This window comes from Aotus nancymaae, unplaced genomic scaffold (genome assembly GCF_030222135.1).
Source record: "Aotus nancymaae isolate 86718 unplaced genomic scaffold, 86718_ANA_hifiasm-v0.15.2.pri h1tg000007l, whole genome shotgun sequence".
Lineage (NCBI taxonomy): Eukaryota > Metazoa > Chordata > Mammalia > Primates > Aotidae > Aotus > Aotus nancymaae.
Genome location: NW_026988418.1, coordinates 59,477,197 through 59,497,024, shown reverse-complemented (window position 1 = coordinate 59,497,024; position 19,828 = coordinate 59,477,197). Strand labels below are relative to the sequence as shown.

The 19,828-nt window shown below is 46.0% G+C and overlaps 1 protein-coding gene across 2 annotated transcripts in view; it reads left to right on the top strand.

Moving 5' to 3' along the window:
- Window positions 1-19,828, top strand: part of VANGL1 (VANGL planar cell polarity protein 1) — a 49,720-nt gene that overhangs the window by 14,340 nt on the left and 15,552 nt on the right. For both annotated transcript variants that reach the window (XM_064372664.1, XM_012458881.2), the window contains exons 3-4: window positions 3,167-3,299; window positions 6,928-7,535. In XM_064372664.1, coding sequence (XP_064228734.1) covers window positions 3,167-3,299; window positions 6,928-7,535 — 741 coding nt within the window. The remainder of the gene's footprint in view (window positions 1-3,166; window positions 3,300-6,927; window positions 7,536-19,828) is intronic.

Sequence of the window (19,828 nt, the reverse complement as noted above, 5' to 3'; positions counted from 1 at the left end):
TTTGGGTGCTCCTGGGCCCTTTAAGAGCCAGGCTGGGAGGACTGGTGATGGGAGCCCTGGCTGGTGAGCGAGGCTGTTTCCACCCCTGGGTGGCTCCCCACCTGCTTTCTGCCCTGGTAGGGTTCAGGCTCCGGGAATTGGCACTCAGTGAAAGAATTTTGATTTCCAGTGGAATTTGTGCTGTCACAAGATTTGACCCATGGGACCAGTGAATAGATAGATGGGTTAGGTGAGCATGTGACTTGGCTGGTGGCCGAGAGAGTGATAAATGTGAGAGCAGTTGGGGGAAGTGGAAATGGATTAAGATAGAAGAGGGGCCGTGTCCATCTGGCCGAAGGCAGGGCCGGGTGAAGCAGCCATTCTAGACTTATTCTGAGGTTAGTTCTAAAACTGACCAAACACAAGGAAAGTCCTCCCAAATTGTTTATTGTTTCTCACAGTGGGTGCCTTTTGAAGTGATTGTATTTGACAGCCCAGAGTGTTGGGCACACAGTTTTGTGCTATCTAAGGTCACGGTCCAATTGTGACTCCTAGTAGTAGCTTCAAAGGCATATTTCATAGCTCTAGTAGTTTTCAAGTATAAGGGCGTGAGAATGAGCTTGAGGAATATTTATGCCATGAAGTCTTCATGCACCATAGTGGGTTTGAATAGAAGTGGTGGCAACAGACCCGAATTGAGGTCTGCCACTTACTATAATACTACTTTGGGAAATAACTTAAACTCTGTGAGCCTCAGTTTCCTTGTCTGTAAAATGAAGACAATAATATTAGCTTCATAGGATTATTATTAGGATTGAATGAAATTAATATAGTGAAGCATTCAGCAAAGTATTCTATAATTTCTTAAAATTCTATTTACCCAGAAATACATCTAACAATGCCAGTTACCTCACATCCAGGGTAGTTTTTCTTTACACTTTTTTAAGTTTAAGAAGTGTTTAAAGTTTAAGACACACTGGTTAGGGTTTTGGGCTCTGGAGAATGGTGAGGTAGGATGTGAGGTAATTGGCATTGTTAGATGTGTCTCTGGGTAAACAACCAAGTTCTCTGCTTATTTGCCTGTTTCCCTAGCTGCCTTGTTAAAACAAAATACCTGAGTTGACCAGATCACCTTTATTTTTAGAGTCTAACTTAGCAGTTGTATTAGTCTGTTCTTGCATTGCCATAAATAAATACCTGGTTGGGTGCGGTGGCTCACGCCTGTAATCCCAGCACTTTGGGAGGCTGAGGTGGACTGATCACCAGGTCAGGAGATCAAGACCATCCTGGCCAACATGGTGAAACCCCGTCTCTACTAAAAATATAACATAATTAGCTAGGCATGCTGATGTGTGCCTGTAATCCCAACTACGTGGGAGGCTGAGGCACAAGAATTGCTTGAACCAGGGAGTAGGAGGTTGCAGTAAGCTGAGATCACCCCACTGCACTCCAGCCTGGTGACAAAGCCAAAAAAAAAAAAAATACCTGAGACCTTCATAAATAAATGAGGTTTAACTGGCTCACGGTTCTGCGGGCTTTACAGGAACCATGGTACTGACATTTACTTGGCTTCTAGAGAGGCCTCATGAAGCTTACAGTTGTGGCAGAAGACGAAGGGGGAGCAGGCACATCACATGGTGAAAGCGGGAGCAAGAATTGGGAGGGGAGGTGCCACACACTTTTAAAAAATCAGATCTCCCAAGAACTCACTCACTATTGTGAAGATAGCACCAAGCCATGAGGGGTTCATCACCATGATCCAGACACCTCCCACCAGGCCCCACCTCCAGCATTGGGGGTTACAATTCAGCGTGAGATTTGGGTGGGGACACCCAAATCAGCAATAGATTGTAATTATAATTTGTGCTCTAGGGATAGAGTTGTCACCAAAAGATTCCCTTGGCCATCGGAGCCTCCTGGCTCTTTAAAGGAATCGATCAGTGCTTATCCCAGGGAGATAATGATAAGGTCGAAGTTTAACAAGAAATCTGCATTTTCTTAAGCTAAGTGGTAGCTTAACAGAAGCTATGTTGTGTGTTAATAGTTCTACTTACATCTCTTTCTCTGGGTATATACACTCTGTGTCACTAAGTGAAGACACCGTTCTTTGACATTGGCTAATAGTAATAGCAATTACAGCCACTGTGTGTTAGCACTTACTCCACATCCTTGTACTGAGCACTACTTACGTTAGGTGGTGGTGGTGTCACCATTTCATACATAAAGAAATTGAGGTTTTCAGAGATTGAATAACTTGTGCAAGATCACACATCTGGTAGGGCAGAACCAAGATCTGTTTGTCTCCAAAATCTGCTTGTATCCTGCCTGGGAGACCTTGGGAATGAGGGCGAGTGCTTGTAGGAAGCAGGGCTGATGTCAACGAGGCTGTGGGGGCAGGAGGCTGAGGGAACTCACTGACCCTTGAGAGGTCCTTAGGTGGGGGCTTCTGGGTTTCCTGTTGGCAGCTGGAGGGGAGTGCCAGTTTCCATAAGTAGTTATTGCCCGGGTTGTGACCTGGGCTTGGCCACGGTGATTGGTTCCTTTTGGAATTTCATGAATGACCCCCAGGCAGGATTCTTACAATCACCCTGGAAGACCACCCAGGAAGTTCCTGTGGGGTAAAATGATGCAGCAGACTGCTTTCCTCAGGAGGCCTGAAACCCTCCCTGAACACACACACACACAAACACACACACACACACCCTCCACACCTCTTGGTACCTTTTGTCCTTTTGTCCTAGCTTGTTTGTTTCTGTGGTTGTCTTCAAGTTCAGCTAGAACCTATGGGAATGACTTAGTTTTGAACTTGTAAGAATGAGAAGTAAACAATTCAACCAAATCAACTCAGAAATTATTACAGTAAGGTGTAACTAGCTACAGAAATTCTAAAATTACAATTTTAGGCTTTGAAAAAAAAATCACTGTTGATAAAGGAAGAATGACAGCCTTTGTTTTGGGTCTTGGAATGGCAGAAAGAAAACATTAAGTAGGGAGTAAAAATCAGTGTACCCCTTGAAGTGTGGTGAGGATGTACGTGTTTTGATGCTGTGTGTGCATGTGCATGTGCACGTGCGTGCATGTGTATGTGTGTAGAATTTTCCTAAATTCAAAATGATACTTATATTTCTGTGAACCCAGATCGTTAATTAACATGGCATAAATGTGCTAGTTCATTGTTATTTTTCAGAGAGAGAACTAGAGAGAGACACAAATCACCCCGGAGTAAAGATGGCAGAGGGTCAGAAAAGTCTGTCACCATTCAAGCTCCCACTGGAGAGCCCCTGTTGGCAAATGATTCTACTCGGACAGAGGAAGTTCAGGTAAGGATCAAAGGCGGTCTGTAAGCACACTGCCACTTGGCCAAGACTCCTTTCTGTAAATGTTTTCCTAAGTCTTGTTGCAGTAGGTTCTCTTGGGTTTTTGTCTTTATTTTCCTAGCATGCTAATTAGTTTATCTACGTCCTGTGGTCTCTCGTTGGTCTAAGAACAGCCTGTCCTGCCCTTTGGTAGCTTGGGGATTCTTCTGAAGTATGATTGGTTGGCCTGCTTTGCATGGTGTGGAAAAGAAGCCAGCCAGGTTGATGACAGGGAAGGTAAAAGCTGAGGTCTCCCACAACTCATTTCAAAATGGAGCAGTATAAGAAGGAGAAGGGAACCCAGAAAACCTACATAGTGTTAAGAAGAAGAGGGAAAAACGTGGGGCAGACCAGACTGACCATTACTACTAGATCTATGCAGTAAATCAGAGGCCGCAAACACAGATACCTGGTAGAGGAACATAAGTTAATTAAGGAGGCCCTGGGTCGAAAAGAGGGGGCAAAAATATCTCAAACAAGCTTTGGGTTAACAGCAGTCTGTGCAGTGCCTCAGTGTCACTGCCGTCGTGTGCAGTGAAGGAGCCTGTGGCAAACTGGAGAATGCATTTTCTCTGCAAAGGAAACAGCAGCTCTGCAGCTCCAGACACCTACTGCTGCTCAAGAATGCAAGGATTCAGTGTTTAAGAAAAGCTGGAAATCCTAATTTTATATTATTTTTGAAATATACTTTATTTTTTAAAACATTGAGTGGGTTCTTCTCGAGGTTCCAACTGGCAGCCCATCTGATTTAAATAAACATCTGAGCTATACACAAAAACATGTTTGCACACCCTCTGCACATCCTGAAATGTATATACACATGTCCAGCCTTGCCCCTCATAAACAAAGCAATGTATGATACACAGCTGTAAAGATAGATACAGGACTGTAGATAAGCATAAATCTGTACATACCTGTGCATACACACAGGTGAGCATTTATAATCAGATGGACTTGGAATTCCTAGGAGCACAGAAGGGGTTCTTGGGACACAAAGCTACAGTTGTGGGTTGAACATGGGGTTCATGGAGCAGTGAGCAAATGCCTTTAGTGCTGCCTGCTTTGGCTGTGGGATGGCTGATGGTTGGATGGGACCAATCCTAGGACTGGGTCACCCTGGAGTGCTGGAGGGGGTCAGTTTCCTCCTGGATGTGCGTTCAGAGGGGCTGGTGGCCTACAATGAAGGCTCTTCTTTCTCCACATCTCCTCTGCACCTCATAGCTGAGAACTACTTTGGGAAGCTATGGGTGCTGCCCCAGGATGATCTGGTGAGAAAAGCATCGAGATGGGTATTTGGAGGCTGTATTTCTCAGTAGCTCCATTACCTTGAGCAGTCACAGCCTTTGTAGGCCTCAGTTTCTTTATGAAAATCTAGGATGAAAGGATCCTAGGTCCTTTTTCTTCTAAGAACCTCAAGCTTGATAGGACCCTTTGTACATGTACATTTTTTAGGCATGCATGTGCACCCCGGGAAATTCTCTTGTGCCCTTCCTAGTCAATCTCTGCCTCACCCTCGCTTCTCCAAGGCAACCACTGTGTTGATTTCTACACTGTAGATTAATTTTGCCTGTTTTTGAATTTAATATAATTAGAATCATATGGTCTGTCTCCCTCGCACCCACCACCCCGCTCAGCATGATTTTGAGATGTATCCATGTTTCAGTATGTTTCAACAGCTTATTTTTTTTACTTTTGCTGAGTAGTATTCCATTGTATCAGTGTACCACAATTTATTATCCATTCTCTTAGTCGATGGACATTTGCGTTGCACCATTTTGGCTATTATGAACATTCTTGTTGTTGTCTTTTGTTGGATATATCTTTTCTTTTCTTGTTCTTTCTTTTTTTTTTTTTTTTGTTTTTTTTTTTTTCTCTTGAGACAGAGTCTTGATCTCTTGTCCAGGCTGGAGTCCAGGGATGTGATCTTAGCTCATTGAAGACTCCGCCTCTGGAGTTCAAACAATTCTCCTGCCTCAGCCTCCTGAGTAGCCAGGATTACAAGCGTGCACCACCATGCCCAGCTAATTTTGTATTTTTAGTAAATACAGGGTTTCATCATGTTGGCCAGGCTGGTCTCAGACTCCTAACCTCAGGTGATTTGCCCACCTTGGCCTCCCAAAGTGCTAGGATTACAGGCATGAGCCACTGTGCCCAGCTGGATGTATGTTTTTATTAATTTTTGGATGAAACCTGAGAGTGGAATTGCTGGGCCATAGAGTTAAGCGTATATTTAAATTTATATGAAACAGCCAGAGTGGTTTTCCAGAGGCACTGTATCATGGTCCACGTCTGCCAGCAGTGTCTGAGAGTCCTGGCTACCTCTGGCCATCATCTTAAATAGGAATTTCTTAAATGGGAATTAGGTGTATGTGATCCGTCTAACTTTCCAAGTTGAAGGATTATTGGTTCATAGGATTGAGACCTTCACCACCACCACTTCTTACCACAGCCCATACATTTCATAAATTCACGTTTTTTTGGTTATTACTAGATTTGAGATTATTTGGTTATGAGCGATATCTGTCTTGCTGATTTAGCTACTAACTCGAACCAGCTTTTTCTAAGTTGGTGTCCTAATTTCACCTACTTTGTCACTGCATCTGACCGTTTTTCCAAGTGAAAGGATACATATGAGTCTCTGAGGCAAAACCTCTTTGGCCCCTGTGTCTTTTCAGTGCCTTGCTCTCTCGTTGCTCCATTATTATTGCCAGTTGTTTTTAAACACCAACATCCTTTAAAATTCTATCACCTGGATCTTGCTAAGTGAATAGACTAACTGCTCTAACTAGCAGCTGCCTAGAAGTTTAAAAAGAGAGGAAGCTGGAAAGTAAAAGATACATTATAATAATCCTGGTTATTTCTGTGCCCTTGATGTTTAGTTTGTCATGAAAACATGTTTTAGAAAGAATTTTTAAGCCAATCTGGCCGTAAATGGATTCTTGGATTTGCTTAGATTGGTGCATGAGAAATATTGTTAAAGAGTGCTTGACACTGATACTTGTTAAGTGGGTCTTGTGAACATCATATGGAGATTTTAAAATGTGGGTTCTAGCTGCAGGTAAGTGTGGGTTTGTGTAGTGGTGTGAGTTCCATTGCTACGCCCTTAGCTCTTCTGGGCTGCTGGAGGATGCAGTAATACTCCCACCTCCAGAAGTTGGACTTAGTAAGCCTTTATAACCTAGTGTGAATTGGAAAGAAAATACAGGTGGTTTATCTCTATAGATGAGCTCTCACAAGATTAGTCTAACACCTGGATTGCGCATTGCAGGGCAAACAGCTCCAGGCCCTCAGAGCCTCTCAAGGCTTTTCAGCACAGGGGATGATAATCAGTGTTATGTCAATGAATCACCCAAACAGACAGATCACATTATGTTTTCTCTGTTTGAAAAGGTGAATACCTCATACATTTTGAACATTTCAATGAAAATTGTTTGAGTTAAAAAGTTCTAATATTTAAAGAGTTAAGCTTTCATTTTTTGGAAGCCTTCGTGAATAGGGCTGGGTCGATGTGGCAGGCCCTGCATGTTCACTGCTCTTTGTAGCTTTACAAATGACTTGCTTCGTGTCATCCTTACTGTCTTCTCCCCACCAGGATGACAACTGGGGAGAGACCACCACAGCCATCACAGGCACCTCGGAGCACAGCATATCCCAAGAGGACATTGCCAGGATCAGCAAGGACATGGAGGACAGTGTGGGGCTGGATTGCAAACGCTACCTGGGCCTCACCATCGCCTCCTTTCTTGGACTTCTGGTTTTCCTCACTCCTATCGCCTTCATCCTGTTACCTCCAATCCTGTGGAGGGATGAGCTGGAGCCTTGTGGCACAATTTGTGAGGGGCTCTTTATCTCTGTGGCATTCAAACTCCTCATTCTGCTTATAGGGACCTGGGCACTTTTTTTCCGCAAGCGGAGAGCTGACATGCCACGGGTGTTTGTGTTTCGTGCCCTTTTGCTGGTCCTCATCTTTCTCTTTGTGGTTTCCTATTGGCTTTTTTACGGCGTCCGCATTTTGGACTCTCGGGACCGGAATTACCAGGGCATTGTGCAATATGCCGTCTCCCTCGTGGATGCCCTCCTCTTCATCCATTACCTGGCCATCGTCCTGCTGGAGCTCAGGCAGCTGCAGCCCATGTTCACGCTGCAGGTAGTCCGCTCCACCGACGGCGAGTCCCGCTTCTACAGCCTGGGACACCTGAGGTAAGAGGCGACACCCAGGAGGAAGAAAGGACGGCTGCCGCCTTGCTGGGAGACAGCTGCTCTGTATTACGTGAGGGGTGGTGACAGATGCCAAGTGCGAGGACCGGGGTATGACTCTTTTCTGGTTTGGGAAGAGGATATGCGAGGGTAGGGAGGGTCTCTGTGTTCATTGAGCTTCTAGACTTCTGGATGGCACAGGGCAGTTGCTGGCTCTCACTCGGGTTGAGGTTTTGCTGGGCCTGTTCTCAAAGTTGTTGGCAGCTCCCAAAAATGATGGAGAAAGGAGATGCATAGTGATGGCTGCCTACTTTGATGCTGAAATTGGCCTATGGACAACGGATAAAGTGACCAGCAACTCCCTTTTGTCCAAAATGTGATATCTGGTTTACCATGTTGTCCCAGTGGAATCATTAATTGTTCCTTTTTTTTCCTACTCTCAGAGGCCTGGTTTGGGCAGTGAATTAAATGGTCATCCTAGGGACCCTCCAATAAAGAATCAAATGCAGGTTAGAGACTCCAAATGTGTAAACCTTGAGTGTTTTGAAAATTGTATGCCCGAGAAAAAGTTAGAAATCAGTTGGGTTGTCATACATTAAATCTCTGCATAAAATCTTATTATTTTATGGTTAAATAAGAGTGATTACCATCATTTTATTTACTTCAAGGTACGTACTTTATATAGATTGTATATTTAGTCTTCATAGAACCCTGTGACCTAGGTATTATTAATCCCTGCGTCACAGATGAAGAAACTAGGGTTTAGAGGATTTAAGTAATTTGCACAAAAACATATGGCTAGTCTCATTTAGGATTCACTCACGTGAGGCCAGGGCTGAGTAAACGCCCTCATAATGGCATCTCTCACTTTGTAGTTAGTGGCCTATTTTTCCATTTGTTTTCTTCTACAGACTATGAACTCCCTGAGGCCAGGGGCTCCCCTTATATGACATCCTCAGTGCCTGGCATGGAGCATGGCACACATTTGGTACTGAGACAGCCTCTGGGTGAATGCAGAGCTTGGGATATCTGACTTCAAAGCCTTTGCCCTCTCCCAGTCTCTCTGTCTCCCTAGGCAGTATATGCTTATGTGTTTAGCCTGTTTGGCACAGAGTAGGCACTTAGTTCATTGTAACTATTACTGCTGTGATCGTGTAGCTGGCAGAGCAGCCAAGATCAGCAAGGGCACACCTTAGTGGGTATCAGAACAATCGGCTTTGTCTTAGATTTGGCTGGGCTCCAGGGAGGTGGCTTGGCCTGTGTTTGGCATGAGGCCACACTGCCAAACCATCTTCACGTTGGCATGTACAATCTTTCATTCGTCTGGTTTGGCTTGTACCACGAGGATGGGATGATTAGTGTTCAAGTTAACTGCTATCCTAACTGATCCTTGGTGGAAACGAGTGTCCAAGTCACATGTCTGTGCATCAAAGGTCTGGTGTTTTGAGTCCTTCACAGATGCCTATAGGGCTCTGAAGACAAGCAGGTCACTGCTTCGCTGCATATTCATCTCAGAAGGATTTCTTTCCCCATGTTTGGCGTTGGGGAATGACCAGCAGATTTGTGTTAAACATCTGTGTGCAAAGCCCCGGACACACCAGGCTGGCTGCCTTCAGAACTCTGTCTCAGCACCTGTGGCGCTGACAGTCACTTGGACAGAGACCAGTGCACCGCTCTCTGGTGGGCAGGTGCAGAAACAGGCCTGGGGGTATAGGAGATAGGAACACAGGAGGAAGGGAATTTCAGATTGTGGCAGCAATATAGCCAAGGAGGAGACAGTCTGTCTCAGAACAGGTTTTGCTGCAGTTAAAGTGGCAGAGAAAAATCCGGCGGCGGTCACGGTGGAGATGAGTGATATTTGGGACTCTGTATATGTAAGTAGCCAAGACACTGGCTAGGAGGGAGGTCTGTGGCAGTTTTGTTTTTTGGTGCGTAGGTGGGAAACGGCAGAGCATCTTCTCACCGCAGGTCATCCAGGGTGGTGAGCCTGACTTCCCCCCATGGGCTCCCACGTTGCTCCTCCTTGTAAGACTGGTTGAGCTGCACACTGTTTCTGAGTGGGGGTGGAGAGGGGACGAAGCAAACAGCCTGAGGAAAGTATACCTGTGGCGTGTTCAGAAAATGTAATTAGCGGCAGCTCTCGCCTCTCACCACACAGCTCTGCTGGTCAGGGCAGAACTGGATGGGAGAAGCCAGGCTGTGCTGTCTGGCTCCCAGGCTTGCTACAAACCTCTCAGTCTGTTCTCACCGTGTCCAGCAACTGTCCAGGCTTTCAAAAACTCAAGTCAGTCACCCCAGCTCCCCAGGGAAACCTGGAAGGTGGCAAGTGCCCAGCAGCCTTGGGGAGAGCTTTCTGAGGTGGTCCCCAGCATCGTCCCTTCAGCTTCTCTTTAAGGCTGTTGGTTTTCTTCCTCTCCCTGCCTTTAATAAGGCCCCCTTTGTCCCTCTCATGGAGACCCTGGGTTAGGGGGTGGAAAGAATGGCTGGGGAAGGAGGGATGTCTTTAATGACAAATGGAGCCCTCAGGCAGGGCCAGATGCCCAAGTGACAGCCAGTCTGCCGGAGCTGGAGCAGGCTTGGCACCTTTCCTCCTGGCATTGTGTGGGCCTGGTCACCCACCGATCCTTGGGCTAAATCTGGTCTGAACCCAGCAGTGGCTGGAAGAGTTACTGGGCCAGAAATACAACTTCTAAGGCCCTTTGTAAAGCGTAGAAACAGACAGGAGGGAAGAGGGAGCGGGAATAGACAAAGCGAGCTTCAGAGATCAGAATAGCAGGTCTCCATCAGACCCAGCAGAATCACAGGCTGTCGGCTCTCCCTTTATGTAAAGCCTTCAGCGTGGCAGCAACCTATCGGGCTTAGGTGCCAAGCGATGGTGAGTTCTTTTTTATGTTTTCAAAGATGATTTTATCGAATTGACTGAACTATTTTTGAGAGTTGTCAAAAGAATGCCTACTCTTTAGTTTCTTAAAGAAAATAGGCTTCTCATTAGTTCATCAAAGGGACTTGCTGGTGGCCCTGCTTGTTGGAAGGAATGAGGTTTGGGGCTTATTTGAAAACTTTCAAAAATATAAAAAGTTGTTGCAGAAAGTAAGATACCGTAAATAGATTGAGATGCTTCCTAACCTCCGCCCAGTGCACTGGGAGTTACAGAAAGCTTTTCTTAGGTTTGGACTCATTTACTGCTCCTTGCTGCCCTGTCAGAGATCGGAGCAGGTGGAGTCAAGGTGTCCCCTTTTACAGTTGAGGTCCCCAAGCCCTAGAGTACGGGACTGCTCAAGGTCACAGGGGAGCAGCGCCTTCCTGTGCATCACACCCCTTACCCCACCGCACTCTCTACAGCGTCCTGGGGTCTCGCATGGTCGCTTCGTGATTTTCCATACACACCTTGCTTGTCACTTTTGTTGGCCCCGTTCTCACAATTTGCTGACTTTTCCAGGATTTTACCAGAGACTAATTTCTTTTGATATTCCTTTATTTGAAGAGAAACCTGGAAGAATAGAAACTAAATAAATAGAGACTGGAAAATGGCATTCAATTACCTTAATAATTTCTCAGTTTTGAAATCTCTAAAGGGAAATACTGTGAATATTGGTGCACAGACACAAGTGTAATTGGTTGAATGTGAAATGGTAGAACAACAGAGACAAATAAAGAAAAGCTTAACAATAAACAATCACATAGTCTTTACTGGGTGCCAGGTACCTTCTAGTCTTTTAACATGCAACTCAGTTTTCACAATGGTCATGTGAGGTGGTAGGTTCTGGTAGCCTCCTTTTCAGATGAGCAGACCGAGGCATGGGAGAGTTGAGTGAGTCCAAGGCCCCACACTTTGTAATTGTGGGATCCAGGATTTGAGCCCAGGCTCTCTGGTTCCAGAATGATCTTACCCATTTCACTATTACTAACTCTGAATAGATAGGTTCATGTTCACATCACTGCTTTAGGAACACATGAACAAATCTGGAAGCATTTTTTGAGTGTTTGCCATGTGCCAGCCTGTGTACTAGCTGTTTTTGTATACATTATCATATTTCATTTAACACAGAGCTTAGGGCTGGAACAGAGAGAATGTGGAGGATTGTCAAGATGGCTTGCACTCTGAGGTTCATTCCTTAGCTCCACTGGTTATTTTATTCACTCAGTTGACAAAGTCTGGTCCTGAGAGTCATAGCAGTAGTTTTGAGCCTTTGGTCAGACCTTTTTAACCTCCTGTACTTCACGTGTCTCAGAGAAAACATCTTTTATCTGTTGTTGTGTAACAACTCCCCACCACTTAGTAGCTTAAAACAACCAATTCAGTATTTCTCACAATTCTGCGGCATGGATTGGGCTCAGCCAGGAGGTTCTTTAGCTGATCCTGCCCACGGTCCTGTGTGATTATACTCACATGGCGAGTGAGCCAAGGCTGACTTTCTTTTCCTGTGTATTCTCCCCTCCTTCTAGTGGCCTCTCCTTGTCGCTTCCTTATTAGGGTTGCTAGATTCCTTAAAAGGCAGCTCAGGGCTCCCAGGAGCACAAAAGCAGAAGCTCCCAGGCCTTTTAAGGTCTGGACCTGGAATTGGCCCAGTATTATTTCTACTGCATTCTCTTGGTGAAAGCAAGCCACAGCCCTATCCCACATTCAAGGAGAGAAGACGACACAAGACACAGACTACTAGGATGTTGAGTTCAGCGTAGCAGATTCCCACAACCACCTCAGGCTCTCATTCTCAGAGTCTGTTTATTCTTATTTTGCATATAGTTCTAACAAATTTAATTATTGATTTCTATACCTTAAAAAGTCCAGAAGTAACATATTTTGAGGGGAAAAAGAGTTGCTTTAAGGAGGTGTATGAAAATCAATGAAAAATGATAGCTGGTAGTCATCAAGAAGGAGAGAGACTTAGAAACCACAAAAGCAGGTAAGACTCAGCACTCTGGGAGGGTTTCCACAGCGACCCATTCTGTAGGATATTTATATTGCTGAAGCTTCATTGTACCTAATTCAGCCAGCAGGTTTTAACTGTTTGGGTTTTTAAGCTTCGGGGTCAAAGTTTTGGGGTCAAAAATGTTTCATTCAATGAGACTGAGAAAGAGTAGCTTATAAATCAACACTAACCATGGACCTTGATATGGTTTGGCTGTGTCCTGCCTGAATCTCATCTTGAACTGTAGCTCCCAAAATTCCCACATGTTGTGGGAGGGACTCAGTGGGGGATAATTGAATCACGGGGGCAGTTTCCCCATACTGTTCTCGTGGTGGTGAATAAGTCTCAAGATTTGATGGTTTTATAAGGGTTTCCCTTTCACTTGGCTCTCATTCCTGTCTCTTTCCCGCCGCCTTTCGCCTTCTGCCGTGATTGTGAGGCCTCCCCAGCCATGTGGAACTGTGAGTCCATTAAACCTCTTTTTCTGTGTAAATTACCCAGTCTTGGGTATGCCTTTATCAGCAGCATAAAAATGGACTGATACAGACCTTTTAATCAAAGATGTGGTAACTAATCAATCACAGAACCACCTGTGCTTTAGAAGAAATGATCCTTGGATTGATTTTCAAGCGGTGGAAGTTTATGATTGTCACATTATCGATTGTGATTATATTCAAAAAAGTGTTACAGACTGAACGTTTGTGCTTCCCCCAAATTCATATGTGGAAGCCTTAACCTCCAGTGTGGCGTATTTGGAGATGGAACCTCTAAGGAAGTAATTGAGGTTAAATGTAGTCACAGCGTGGGGCACTGTGATCCCACAGGACTGGCGTCCTTACAAGAACAGATACCAAAGAGCTTGCTCCCTCTCTGCACACACCCTTAGAAAAGGCTGTGTGAGGCCACAGAAGAAGGTAGCCATCTGTAAGCCTAGAAGAGAGCCCTCAACAGGAACCAGATTGGCTGGAGCCTTGATCTTGGACCCCTAGCCCCCAGAACTATGAGAAAATAAGCTTCTGTTGTTTAAGCTACCTAGTCTATAGCATTTTGATACAGCAGCCTGAGCTGAGGCAGGAATATTACATACACTGGAGACTTTTGAGCTGTTGAAGTAGAGCTCATCTTGCCCTCTCTCCAGCTTATGCATGCATCCTCCCAGCTTGCACGGGGCCTCACTTCTCTGGATTATACTTTGGTTTCTAGTTTTAAGTGATGAAGGTAGAGTCTTCTTGGGAGGTTAAAGTTATTCCAGTAATTCCAGGATATTTCTAGCTCCTTTTGAAATCTTTGGCTTGTGATTCTGGGTCAAGTAATGTCCAAGCCAGTGATTACATTGCTGGTAGGCATGGCTCTCATGCTGGACCACACCCTCCATCCCGTGTTCACAAGGAGCACCAGAGCCAGTGGCTGCAACATTGGGAAAGTTCTTAAACGACCATCAGAGGTTTTGACTCATGTTACTACGATCGTGGGTTCATATACCATCTCATTTTTAGAAATGTGTGTTTTTGTACTCCTGTAACTACTTTTTAATAAAGATATTTTGCCAGTCCTCAGCCCCACTCCATAGCAAAGCAAAGGCCAAGAACAAGTAAGGGATAAAACCCAGAGTGTGGAGGGTTTTGCTCAGGCCATGCTTTACTGTGGGAGAATTCTGAAGGCGGGAGTGGAGCTGCCGTTTGTGGTTTGGTGCTGTGGTGCCTGTTAAAAGTGGCTTTAATGAGAGTGTAAGGTGCTGCACACTGAAGCCTTGTGTTTATTCAGCTGCCTGCTGCCAGTGGCTACAGCTGGGATGGCTTCCTTCGCACAGCATCTGCCCACAGCCTTGCGCCGAGGCCCAGAGAACTCACGGGGGAAGGAGCTGGCGAAGGTGAAGCTGGTTTTGATGGTCTCCTGAGGGCCCCTGACCCCTGGGAGATGGGTCACACTCCCTGAATGCTGTGCTGTTGGTTTTTCTGGAGGATTCATGCTGCAGGCCAGCCCCACGTTCTCCACACTCACCATGAGTGGCTGGGTGTGACTTGACAGCGTGGAAGTGGTGGGGTGCTAGCGTTCAGGAGGGCGAACAGCCTGCAGCCTCCTTTCCCTGGCTGCAAAGCCACCACTCAGCTCTGCTCCGGCCCGAGTTTTGGGGAGCCAGGATCCACTTGGGCAGGCCAGGAGCCTCAGACACAAGGCTTTTCATGGCGTGCTCCTTCCTGCTTACTCACGAGGAAGGCAAGGCAGTCAGCATCCTGGGTGGGGTGGAGGTGTTTCGAATCTATATCTAAATCTGCTTCTTAGAGCACCCCAAGCAGGCCACTTTCTTTGATCCCCATGCCTCTGCTGTTTATCTTGATGTGATTCATCACTGTAATTTAAGATGCAGAGAGAGGAGAGTTCCCATCCCAGGCAGGGGAGGCGCAGTGCAGGTTGGACCGTGCAAGGAAGAGGCAGCGTGGCAAGGTCTGCGCCATGGCCTACAAGCAGGGCTGCATGCTCCCCAGGCAGACTGTGGCAGAGCCAAGCCTCTCACTTGGAGGGAAGTGTGTCTCCTAGGTGCCCCAGTGGGGGATGTCAGCCAGCATCTCTGTGCTGTGGGGAAGGCAGCCAGAGGGCTCCAGCCATCACTGGCTCAGCCGCTCAGGAGGAGACCGGCAGTGTGTCTCTGCACTCAGAACTACCACTGGATCATGGTGTTAAGCCCAGGAGGGGTGCACATGTTGACAACCTTGTATTGCTTCGTTGCTGAGACCAGAAGAACCAGGTCGTTGCATGAGCTGTTAGCTACTTCTGGTTCTCACAAACTCCTCTCAGTGTTGATAGAGAATGGTATCCTCCGGGCATGCTCTGGGTGTAGTTTTATTTGTATTATTAGGGACTCAGGGAGAAGTGCTCTGGGTGTCTCCCACACTGCACTTTGGAGGTCATTCTGTGATTCCCAAGTCCTGCTGATTCCACCTCCTTGGCGCTCTGGGATTAGATACCCTAGGCTGCGATCTGCTTGCCCTTTCAGCAGGGATACCCTCCAGGGCTTGTCCACAGCTTGAATTTCAAAGCAAAAGCCAGGCACGCTTTCCAGCCTTCAAATATTGATTCAGAGAATTCGGCTGCTGAAGCTTTTGTGTACCTGAGGCATCAGCAGGCCCAGGGCACCAGTGAATCCTGGTGGCCCGAGGAAGAGCCTTCCCGTGGGCCTCAGCAACCACACACAGCCTCCGATCTGTTTCCCCTTGCGAGATGGGACACCTCCTGTGTCTCAAGACCTCAAGCAGAAACCTGTGGCCCTCCTCTTCTGCCCTGAAAATCCAACCAAGTCCAGGCCTTTGTCGTGCAGTTTAACCCAGGCCTGTCAGTAAACACGAGCTAATTCCGGTTTTTGCCCTCTTTGTTCTTCTCAAGTTCCAAGGTGATCATTGCTTGTTATCTATGGGACTTGTGTAAGCTAACTTCCCAAATGCAGCTGCGAGACAAACATTTTAATTAAAAGGCAGAAGGGCCAGGAGATATAAACACTCATGTGCCTGGTTGTCAGTGAAGGCGGTGGCGTTCAGCGTCCAGGGGCTAATTATATTCTCTTCTCTGGGACTCACACAAATATTGCCACAAATGGTCCTGACTGTCAGACTGAAGTCCTTTATCCCAAGTGTGGGGAGCAGTGAAGCCCACACCTCCAGGTAGATTTAGCTCTTACGGACTCTGCTGGGAAGTAGCAGGTGGGTAAAACTCAGAGTATCAGCTATCGCACCCTGGTTGGAGGTTTTCACAGGCAGCTGAATCAACTTGCACTGGGGGCTCTGCATTTTAGAGTTTTCTCAAAGACCTAGGTTTGGGCTCTAAAATGCAGCCACCAGAGCAGGCACACCTTAAGAAGGAGGCAGTGAGTGGCCTTAGTGCCTGGGCAGCCTTCACTGCTGGCCTCCTTTGGCTGTCCCTGTCTTTGCACTCATCTGCAGCCTGTTACCATTGACGTCAGCCCAGTCTTGCCCCTCACCTGCCTTCTCCCTTCCTTCCCTAAGTTTAAGTGCATTCGTTTCATAAGGCTGAAGTGACAGTATGGCACAAACTCGGTGGCTTAAAAGTTCTGTTTCTCAGAGAGTACAAAATCTAGGTGTCAGCATGGCTGGGCTTCCTGCAAAGCCTCAGGAGAGGAATTCATCCTTCCCCTTCCTAGTTTCTTGTGGCTGCTGGTAATCCTTTGTGTTCCCTTGGTTTATAGCTGTGTCACTCCAATTTCTGCCCCCATCATTACATGACCTTCTCCGTGTGGGTCTCTGTATGTCCTCTTTTTTTTTTTTTTCGAGATGGAGTCTCACTCTGTCACCCAGGCTGGAGTGCATTGACGTGATCTCAGCTCACTGCAACCTCTTCCTCCTGGGTTCAAGCAATTCTCCTGCCTCAGCCTCCTGTGAAGCTGGGATTACAGGAGCACGCCACCACACTCAGCTAATTTTTGTATTTTAGTAAAGATGGGCTTTCACCATGTTGGTCAGGCTGGTCTCAAACTTCTGACCTCAAATGATCTGCCCACCTCTGCTTCCCAAAGTGCTGGATTTCAAACATGAGCCACTGTGCCTGGCCACCTCTTTTCTTATAGGGATACCAGAATGACGTTACTTAACTAAGCATAACATCTACAAAGATCCTGTTTCCAAATAAGGTCACATTCTGAAGTTCTGGGTAAATGCAGATTTTGGGAGACACTATTTGCCACATGGGTTTCTCCAAGCTGTGCTGTCTTGTGACTGAACACTGACCTCGTTGCTCTATTATGGATGTTTGGGAGGATTGACACCAGCCTGTTTCTGCTCACACTGCTTTCTCCGCCTGGAATTTGCTTTACAGCCTGTTGTCCCTGGCGTGACCATCATTCATCTTGTAAGACTTAACAGCCCAGCTTTGCCCCCACTGGATCCCTGGCGGGAGCACCATCCCCCTTCTCATCATGTACATGTTCTGTCACGGTCTCTGGATCACTTGACTATACTTATTGTTTGGGTGGTGCTCACCACCTATTAGAGTATAAGCACCTTGAAGGTTTCATTTACATCCAGGTCTCAGTACTAGGAACTTAGCAGGTATTCATAATTTATAACTGCTTGTGTTGGAGAGGCTAGTTATTAAGATTTTTCTGAATGTCAGCACCCTTAGCTGGTTTTCAGGATAATGACTGTTTGCCCTAAAAGGAGGTCTTTGCAGATTTTACTCTGATGAGAAAACATTTTAGTGCTTTTTCTGTCAGCACGTACCTAGGTAATGAGAAGAATGACCTGGCATATATGTGGGGAATTAGCATACAAGAAGTACTTTGACATTTTCCACAGTGAAGAAAGCTGTTTTTGTTGACCTAGATAAAGGGATCGAATTAATATTTGAAGATGTGGCTAAACTGAAAAGGACTTGTCCACAAGGCATGTCTTCATCCCTTCTCCCTGCTCAGGGAGAAGCTGCAGGCCATGAAGTGTGAGGACATCAGCCTGGATGAGCTCTAAAACTCGATGTTAATTTCTGATTTTCATAACATGGAAGAGTACAAGTTTGATTGCAGAAGCCACAGTCAAGTCCAAGGGAGGGTCAATGAATGGGAAATAGAAGGGACTGTGTCTACGTCTGTGTGTATGTATCCCTGTGTGCACACATTTTTTTGGGCTTTGGTTCCTTTAACTACAAAATAAGGGAGTTTAAAAGGAGGTGGTTTATGGCCACAGTTGTTTCCTTCAAGTGTCTAATAGGCTTTCACAAAAAAGAGAGACTTCGGTTCAGAACAAAGCAGTGGGTGAATCAGTGGTAGAACTGAAAGGTCATTTCAGTGTGAAAGTTAACTTTCTTTTCAAGCAAAGGCTGGATGTCATCTGGGAGCTTATAAAAAGAATTGGTATATGGATGCCAGGTGCAGTGTCTCATGCCTGTAATCCCAGAACTTTGGTAGCCTGAAATGGGCATATCACTTGAGGCCAGAAGTTTGAGAACAGCCTGGGCAACGTAGTGAAACCCTGTCTCTACTAAAATACAGAAAATTAGCCAGACATGGTGGCATGTGCCTGTAGTCCCAGCTACTCAGGAGGCTGAGGTGCGAGAATCGCTTGAACCTGGGAAGCAAAGGTTGCAGTTAGCTGAGAGCGCACCACTGCACTTCATCCTGGGTGACAGAGGAGACTCTGTCTCAAAAATAAAAATAAAAATTGGCCGGGTGTGCTCACACCTGTAATACCAGAACTTTGGAAGGCTGAGGCAGGTGGATCACCTGAGGTCAGAAGTGCAAGACCAATCTGGCCAACATGGTGAAACCCCGTCCCTACTACGAATACAAAAATCAGCCAGGCATTGTGGCGTGTGCCTGTAATTCCAGCTACTCAGGAGACGGAGGCAGGAGAATTGCTTGGACCTGGGAGGCAGAGGTTGCAGTGAGCTGAGATTGCACCACTGGACTCCAACTTGGGTGACATAGTGAGACTCTATCTCTAAATAAATAAATAAAAATAAAGAAAATAATTTTTTAAAAAAACTAATTGACATATGGATTGGGAGATTGGACTGATGGACTCTTGAGTTCTCCGATTCTTGAATCTCTGCTTGAGTGAACACTAAGATTCCTTCCATTTCTAAAATTTTAAGATTCAGTATAAGTGGAATTGGGTCATGCTTTTTTGCCCAGGGGCTGTATGTATATTCTAGCTACCAGCCAACCCCATCCCCACTGCAAAATGCTCATGCTCATTATTAGTAATGTGATAACATTTTGTGTTTGTATAGTGCTTTTTAGTTTATAAACGCCCTCACTGTCATTATTTCATTTGCTCTTCTCAACGACCACATGCAGTAGTTGGCATTATCTCTCCATCAAAGGCCAAGAAAGAGAAAATGACTTATACAGGATTACAGGGTAGGTAGCAGGAATCTAGACCTTCTGGAACCCAATACTCCTACAGTGGATGCCTCCCTATAGGTAGGTTTGATTTTCAGGAGGCCAAGAGTTGGCACAAAGTACTGCCTGAAAACAAAGAGCAGCATAATTTTCTGGCCCCAGTCCCTAAGAAAAACTGTGCAGAGTGGACCAATCTCGACTCGTTTCCCATGGCAGTACCCTCATGGTGAGCCTCTGAGGGGAGCTTGGTACAGGAGCATGTGGGATCAAGTTGGCCTCCTCAACATAGATGGCCATAAAGCTCATGGTAGCTATCGTTGATGAGCTATTTACTTTGAGCCAACCACTTCAGAATGTGTTACGTTATTTCATCTTAAGCATAGACCTAAGCCAGGCAGGCTTCTCCTCCTCAGGAAGCAGGAAAGTGGAGGGCAAACTCCCAAGTCTCCAGTATTTTTCCTGGTCTAAATGCCAGTTAGCTTTGAAGTCTCACAATGTCATAGGATTCAGAATCGTCCCAGTGTAGAGTTAAGCTCACGAGA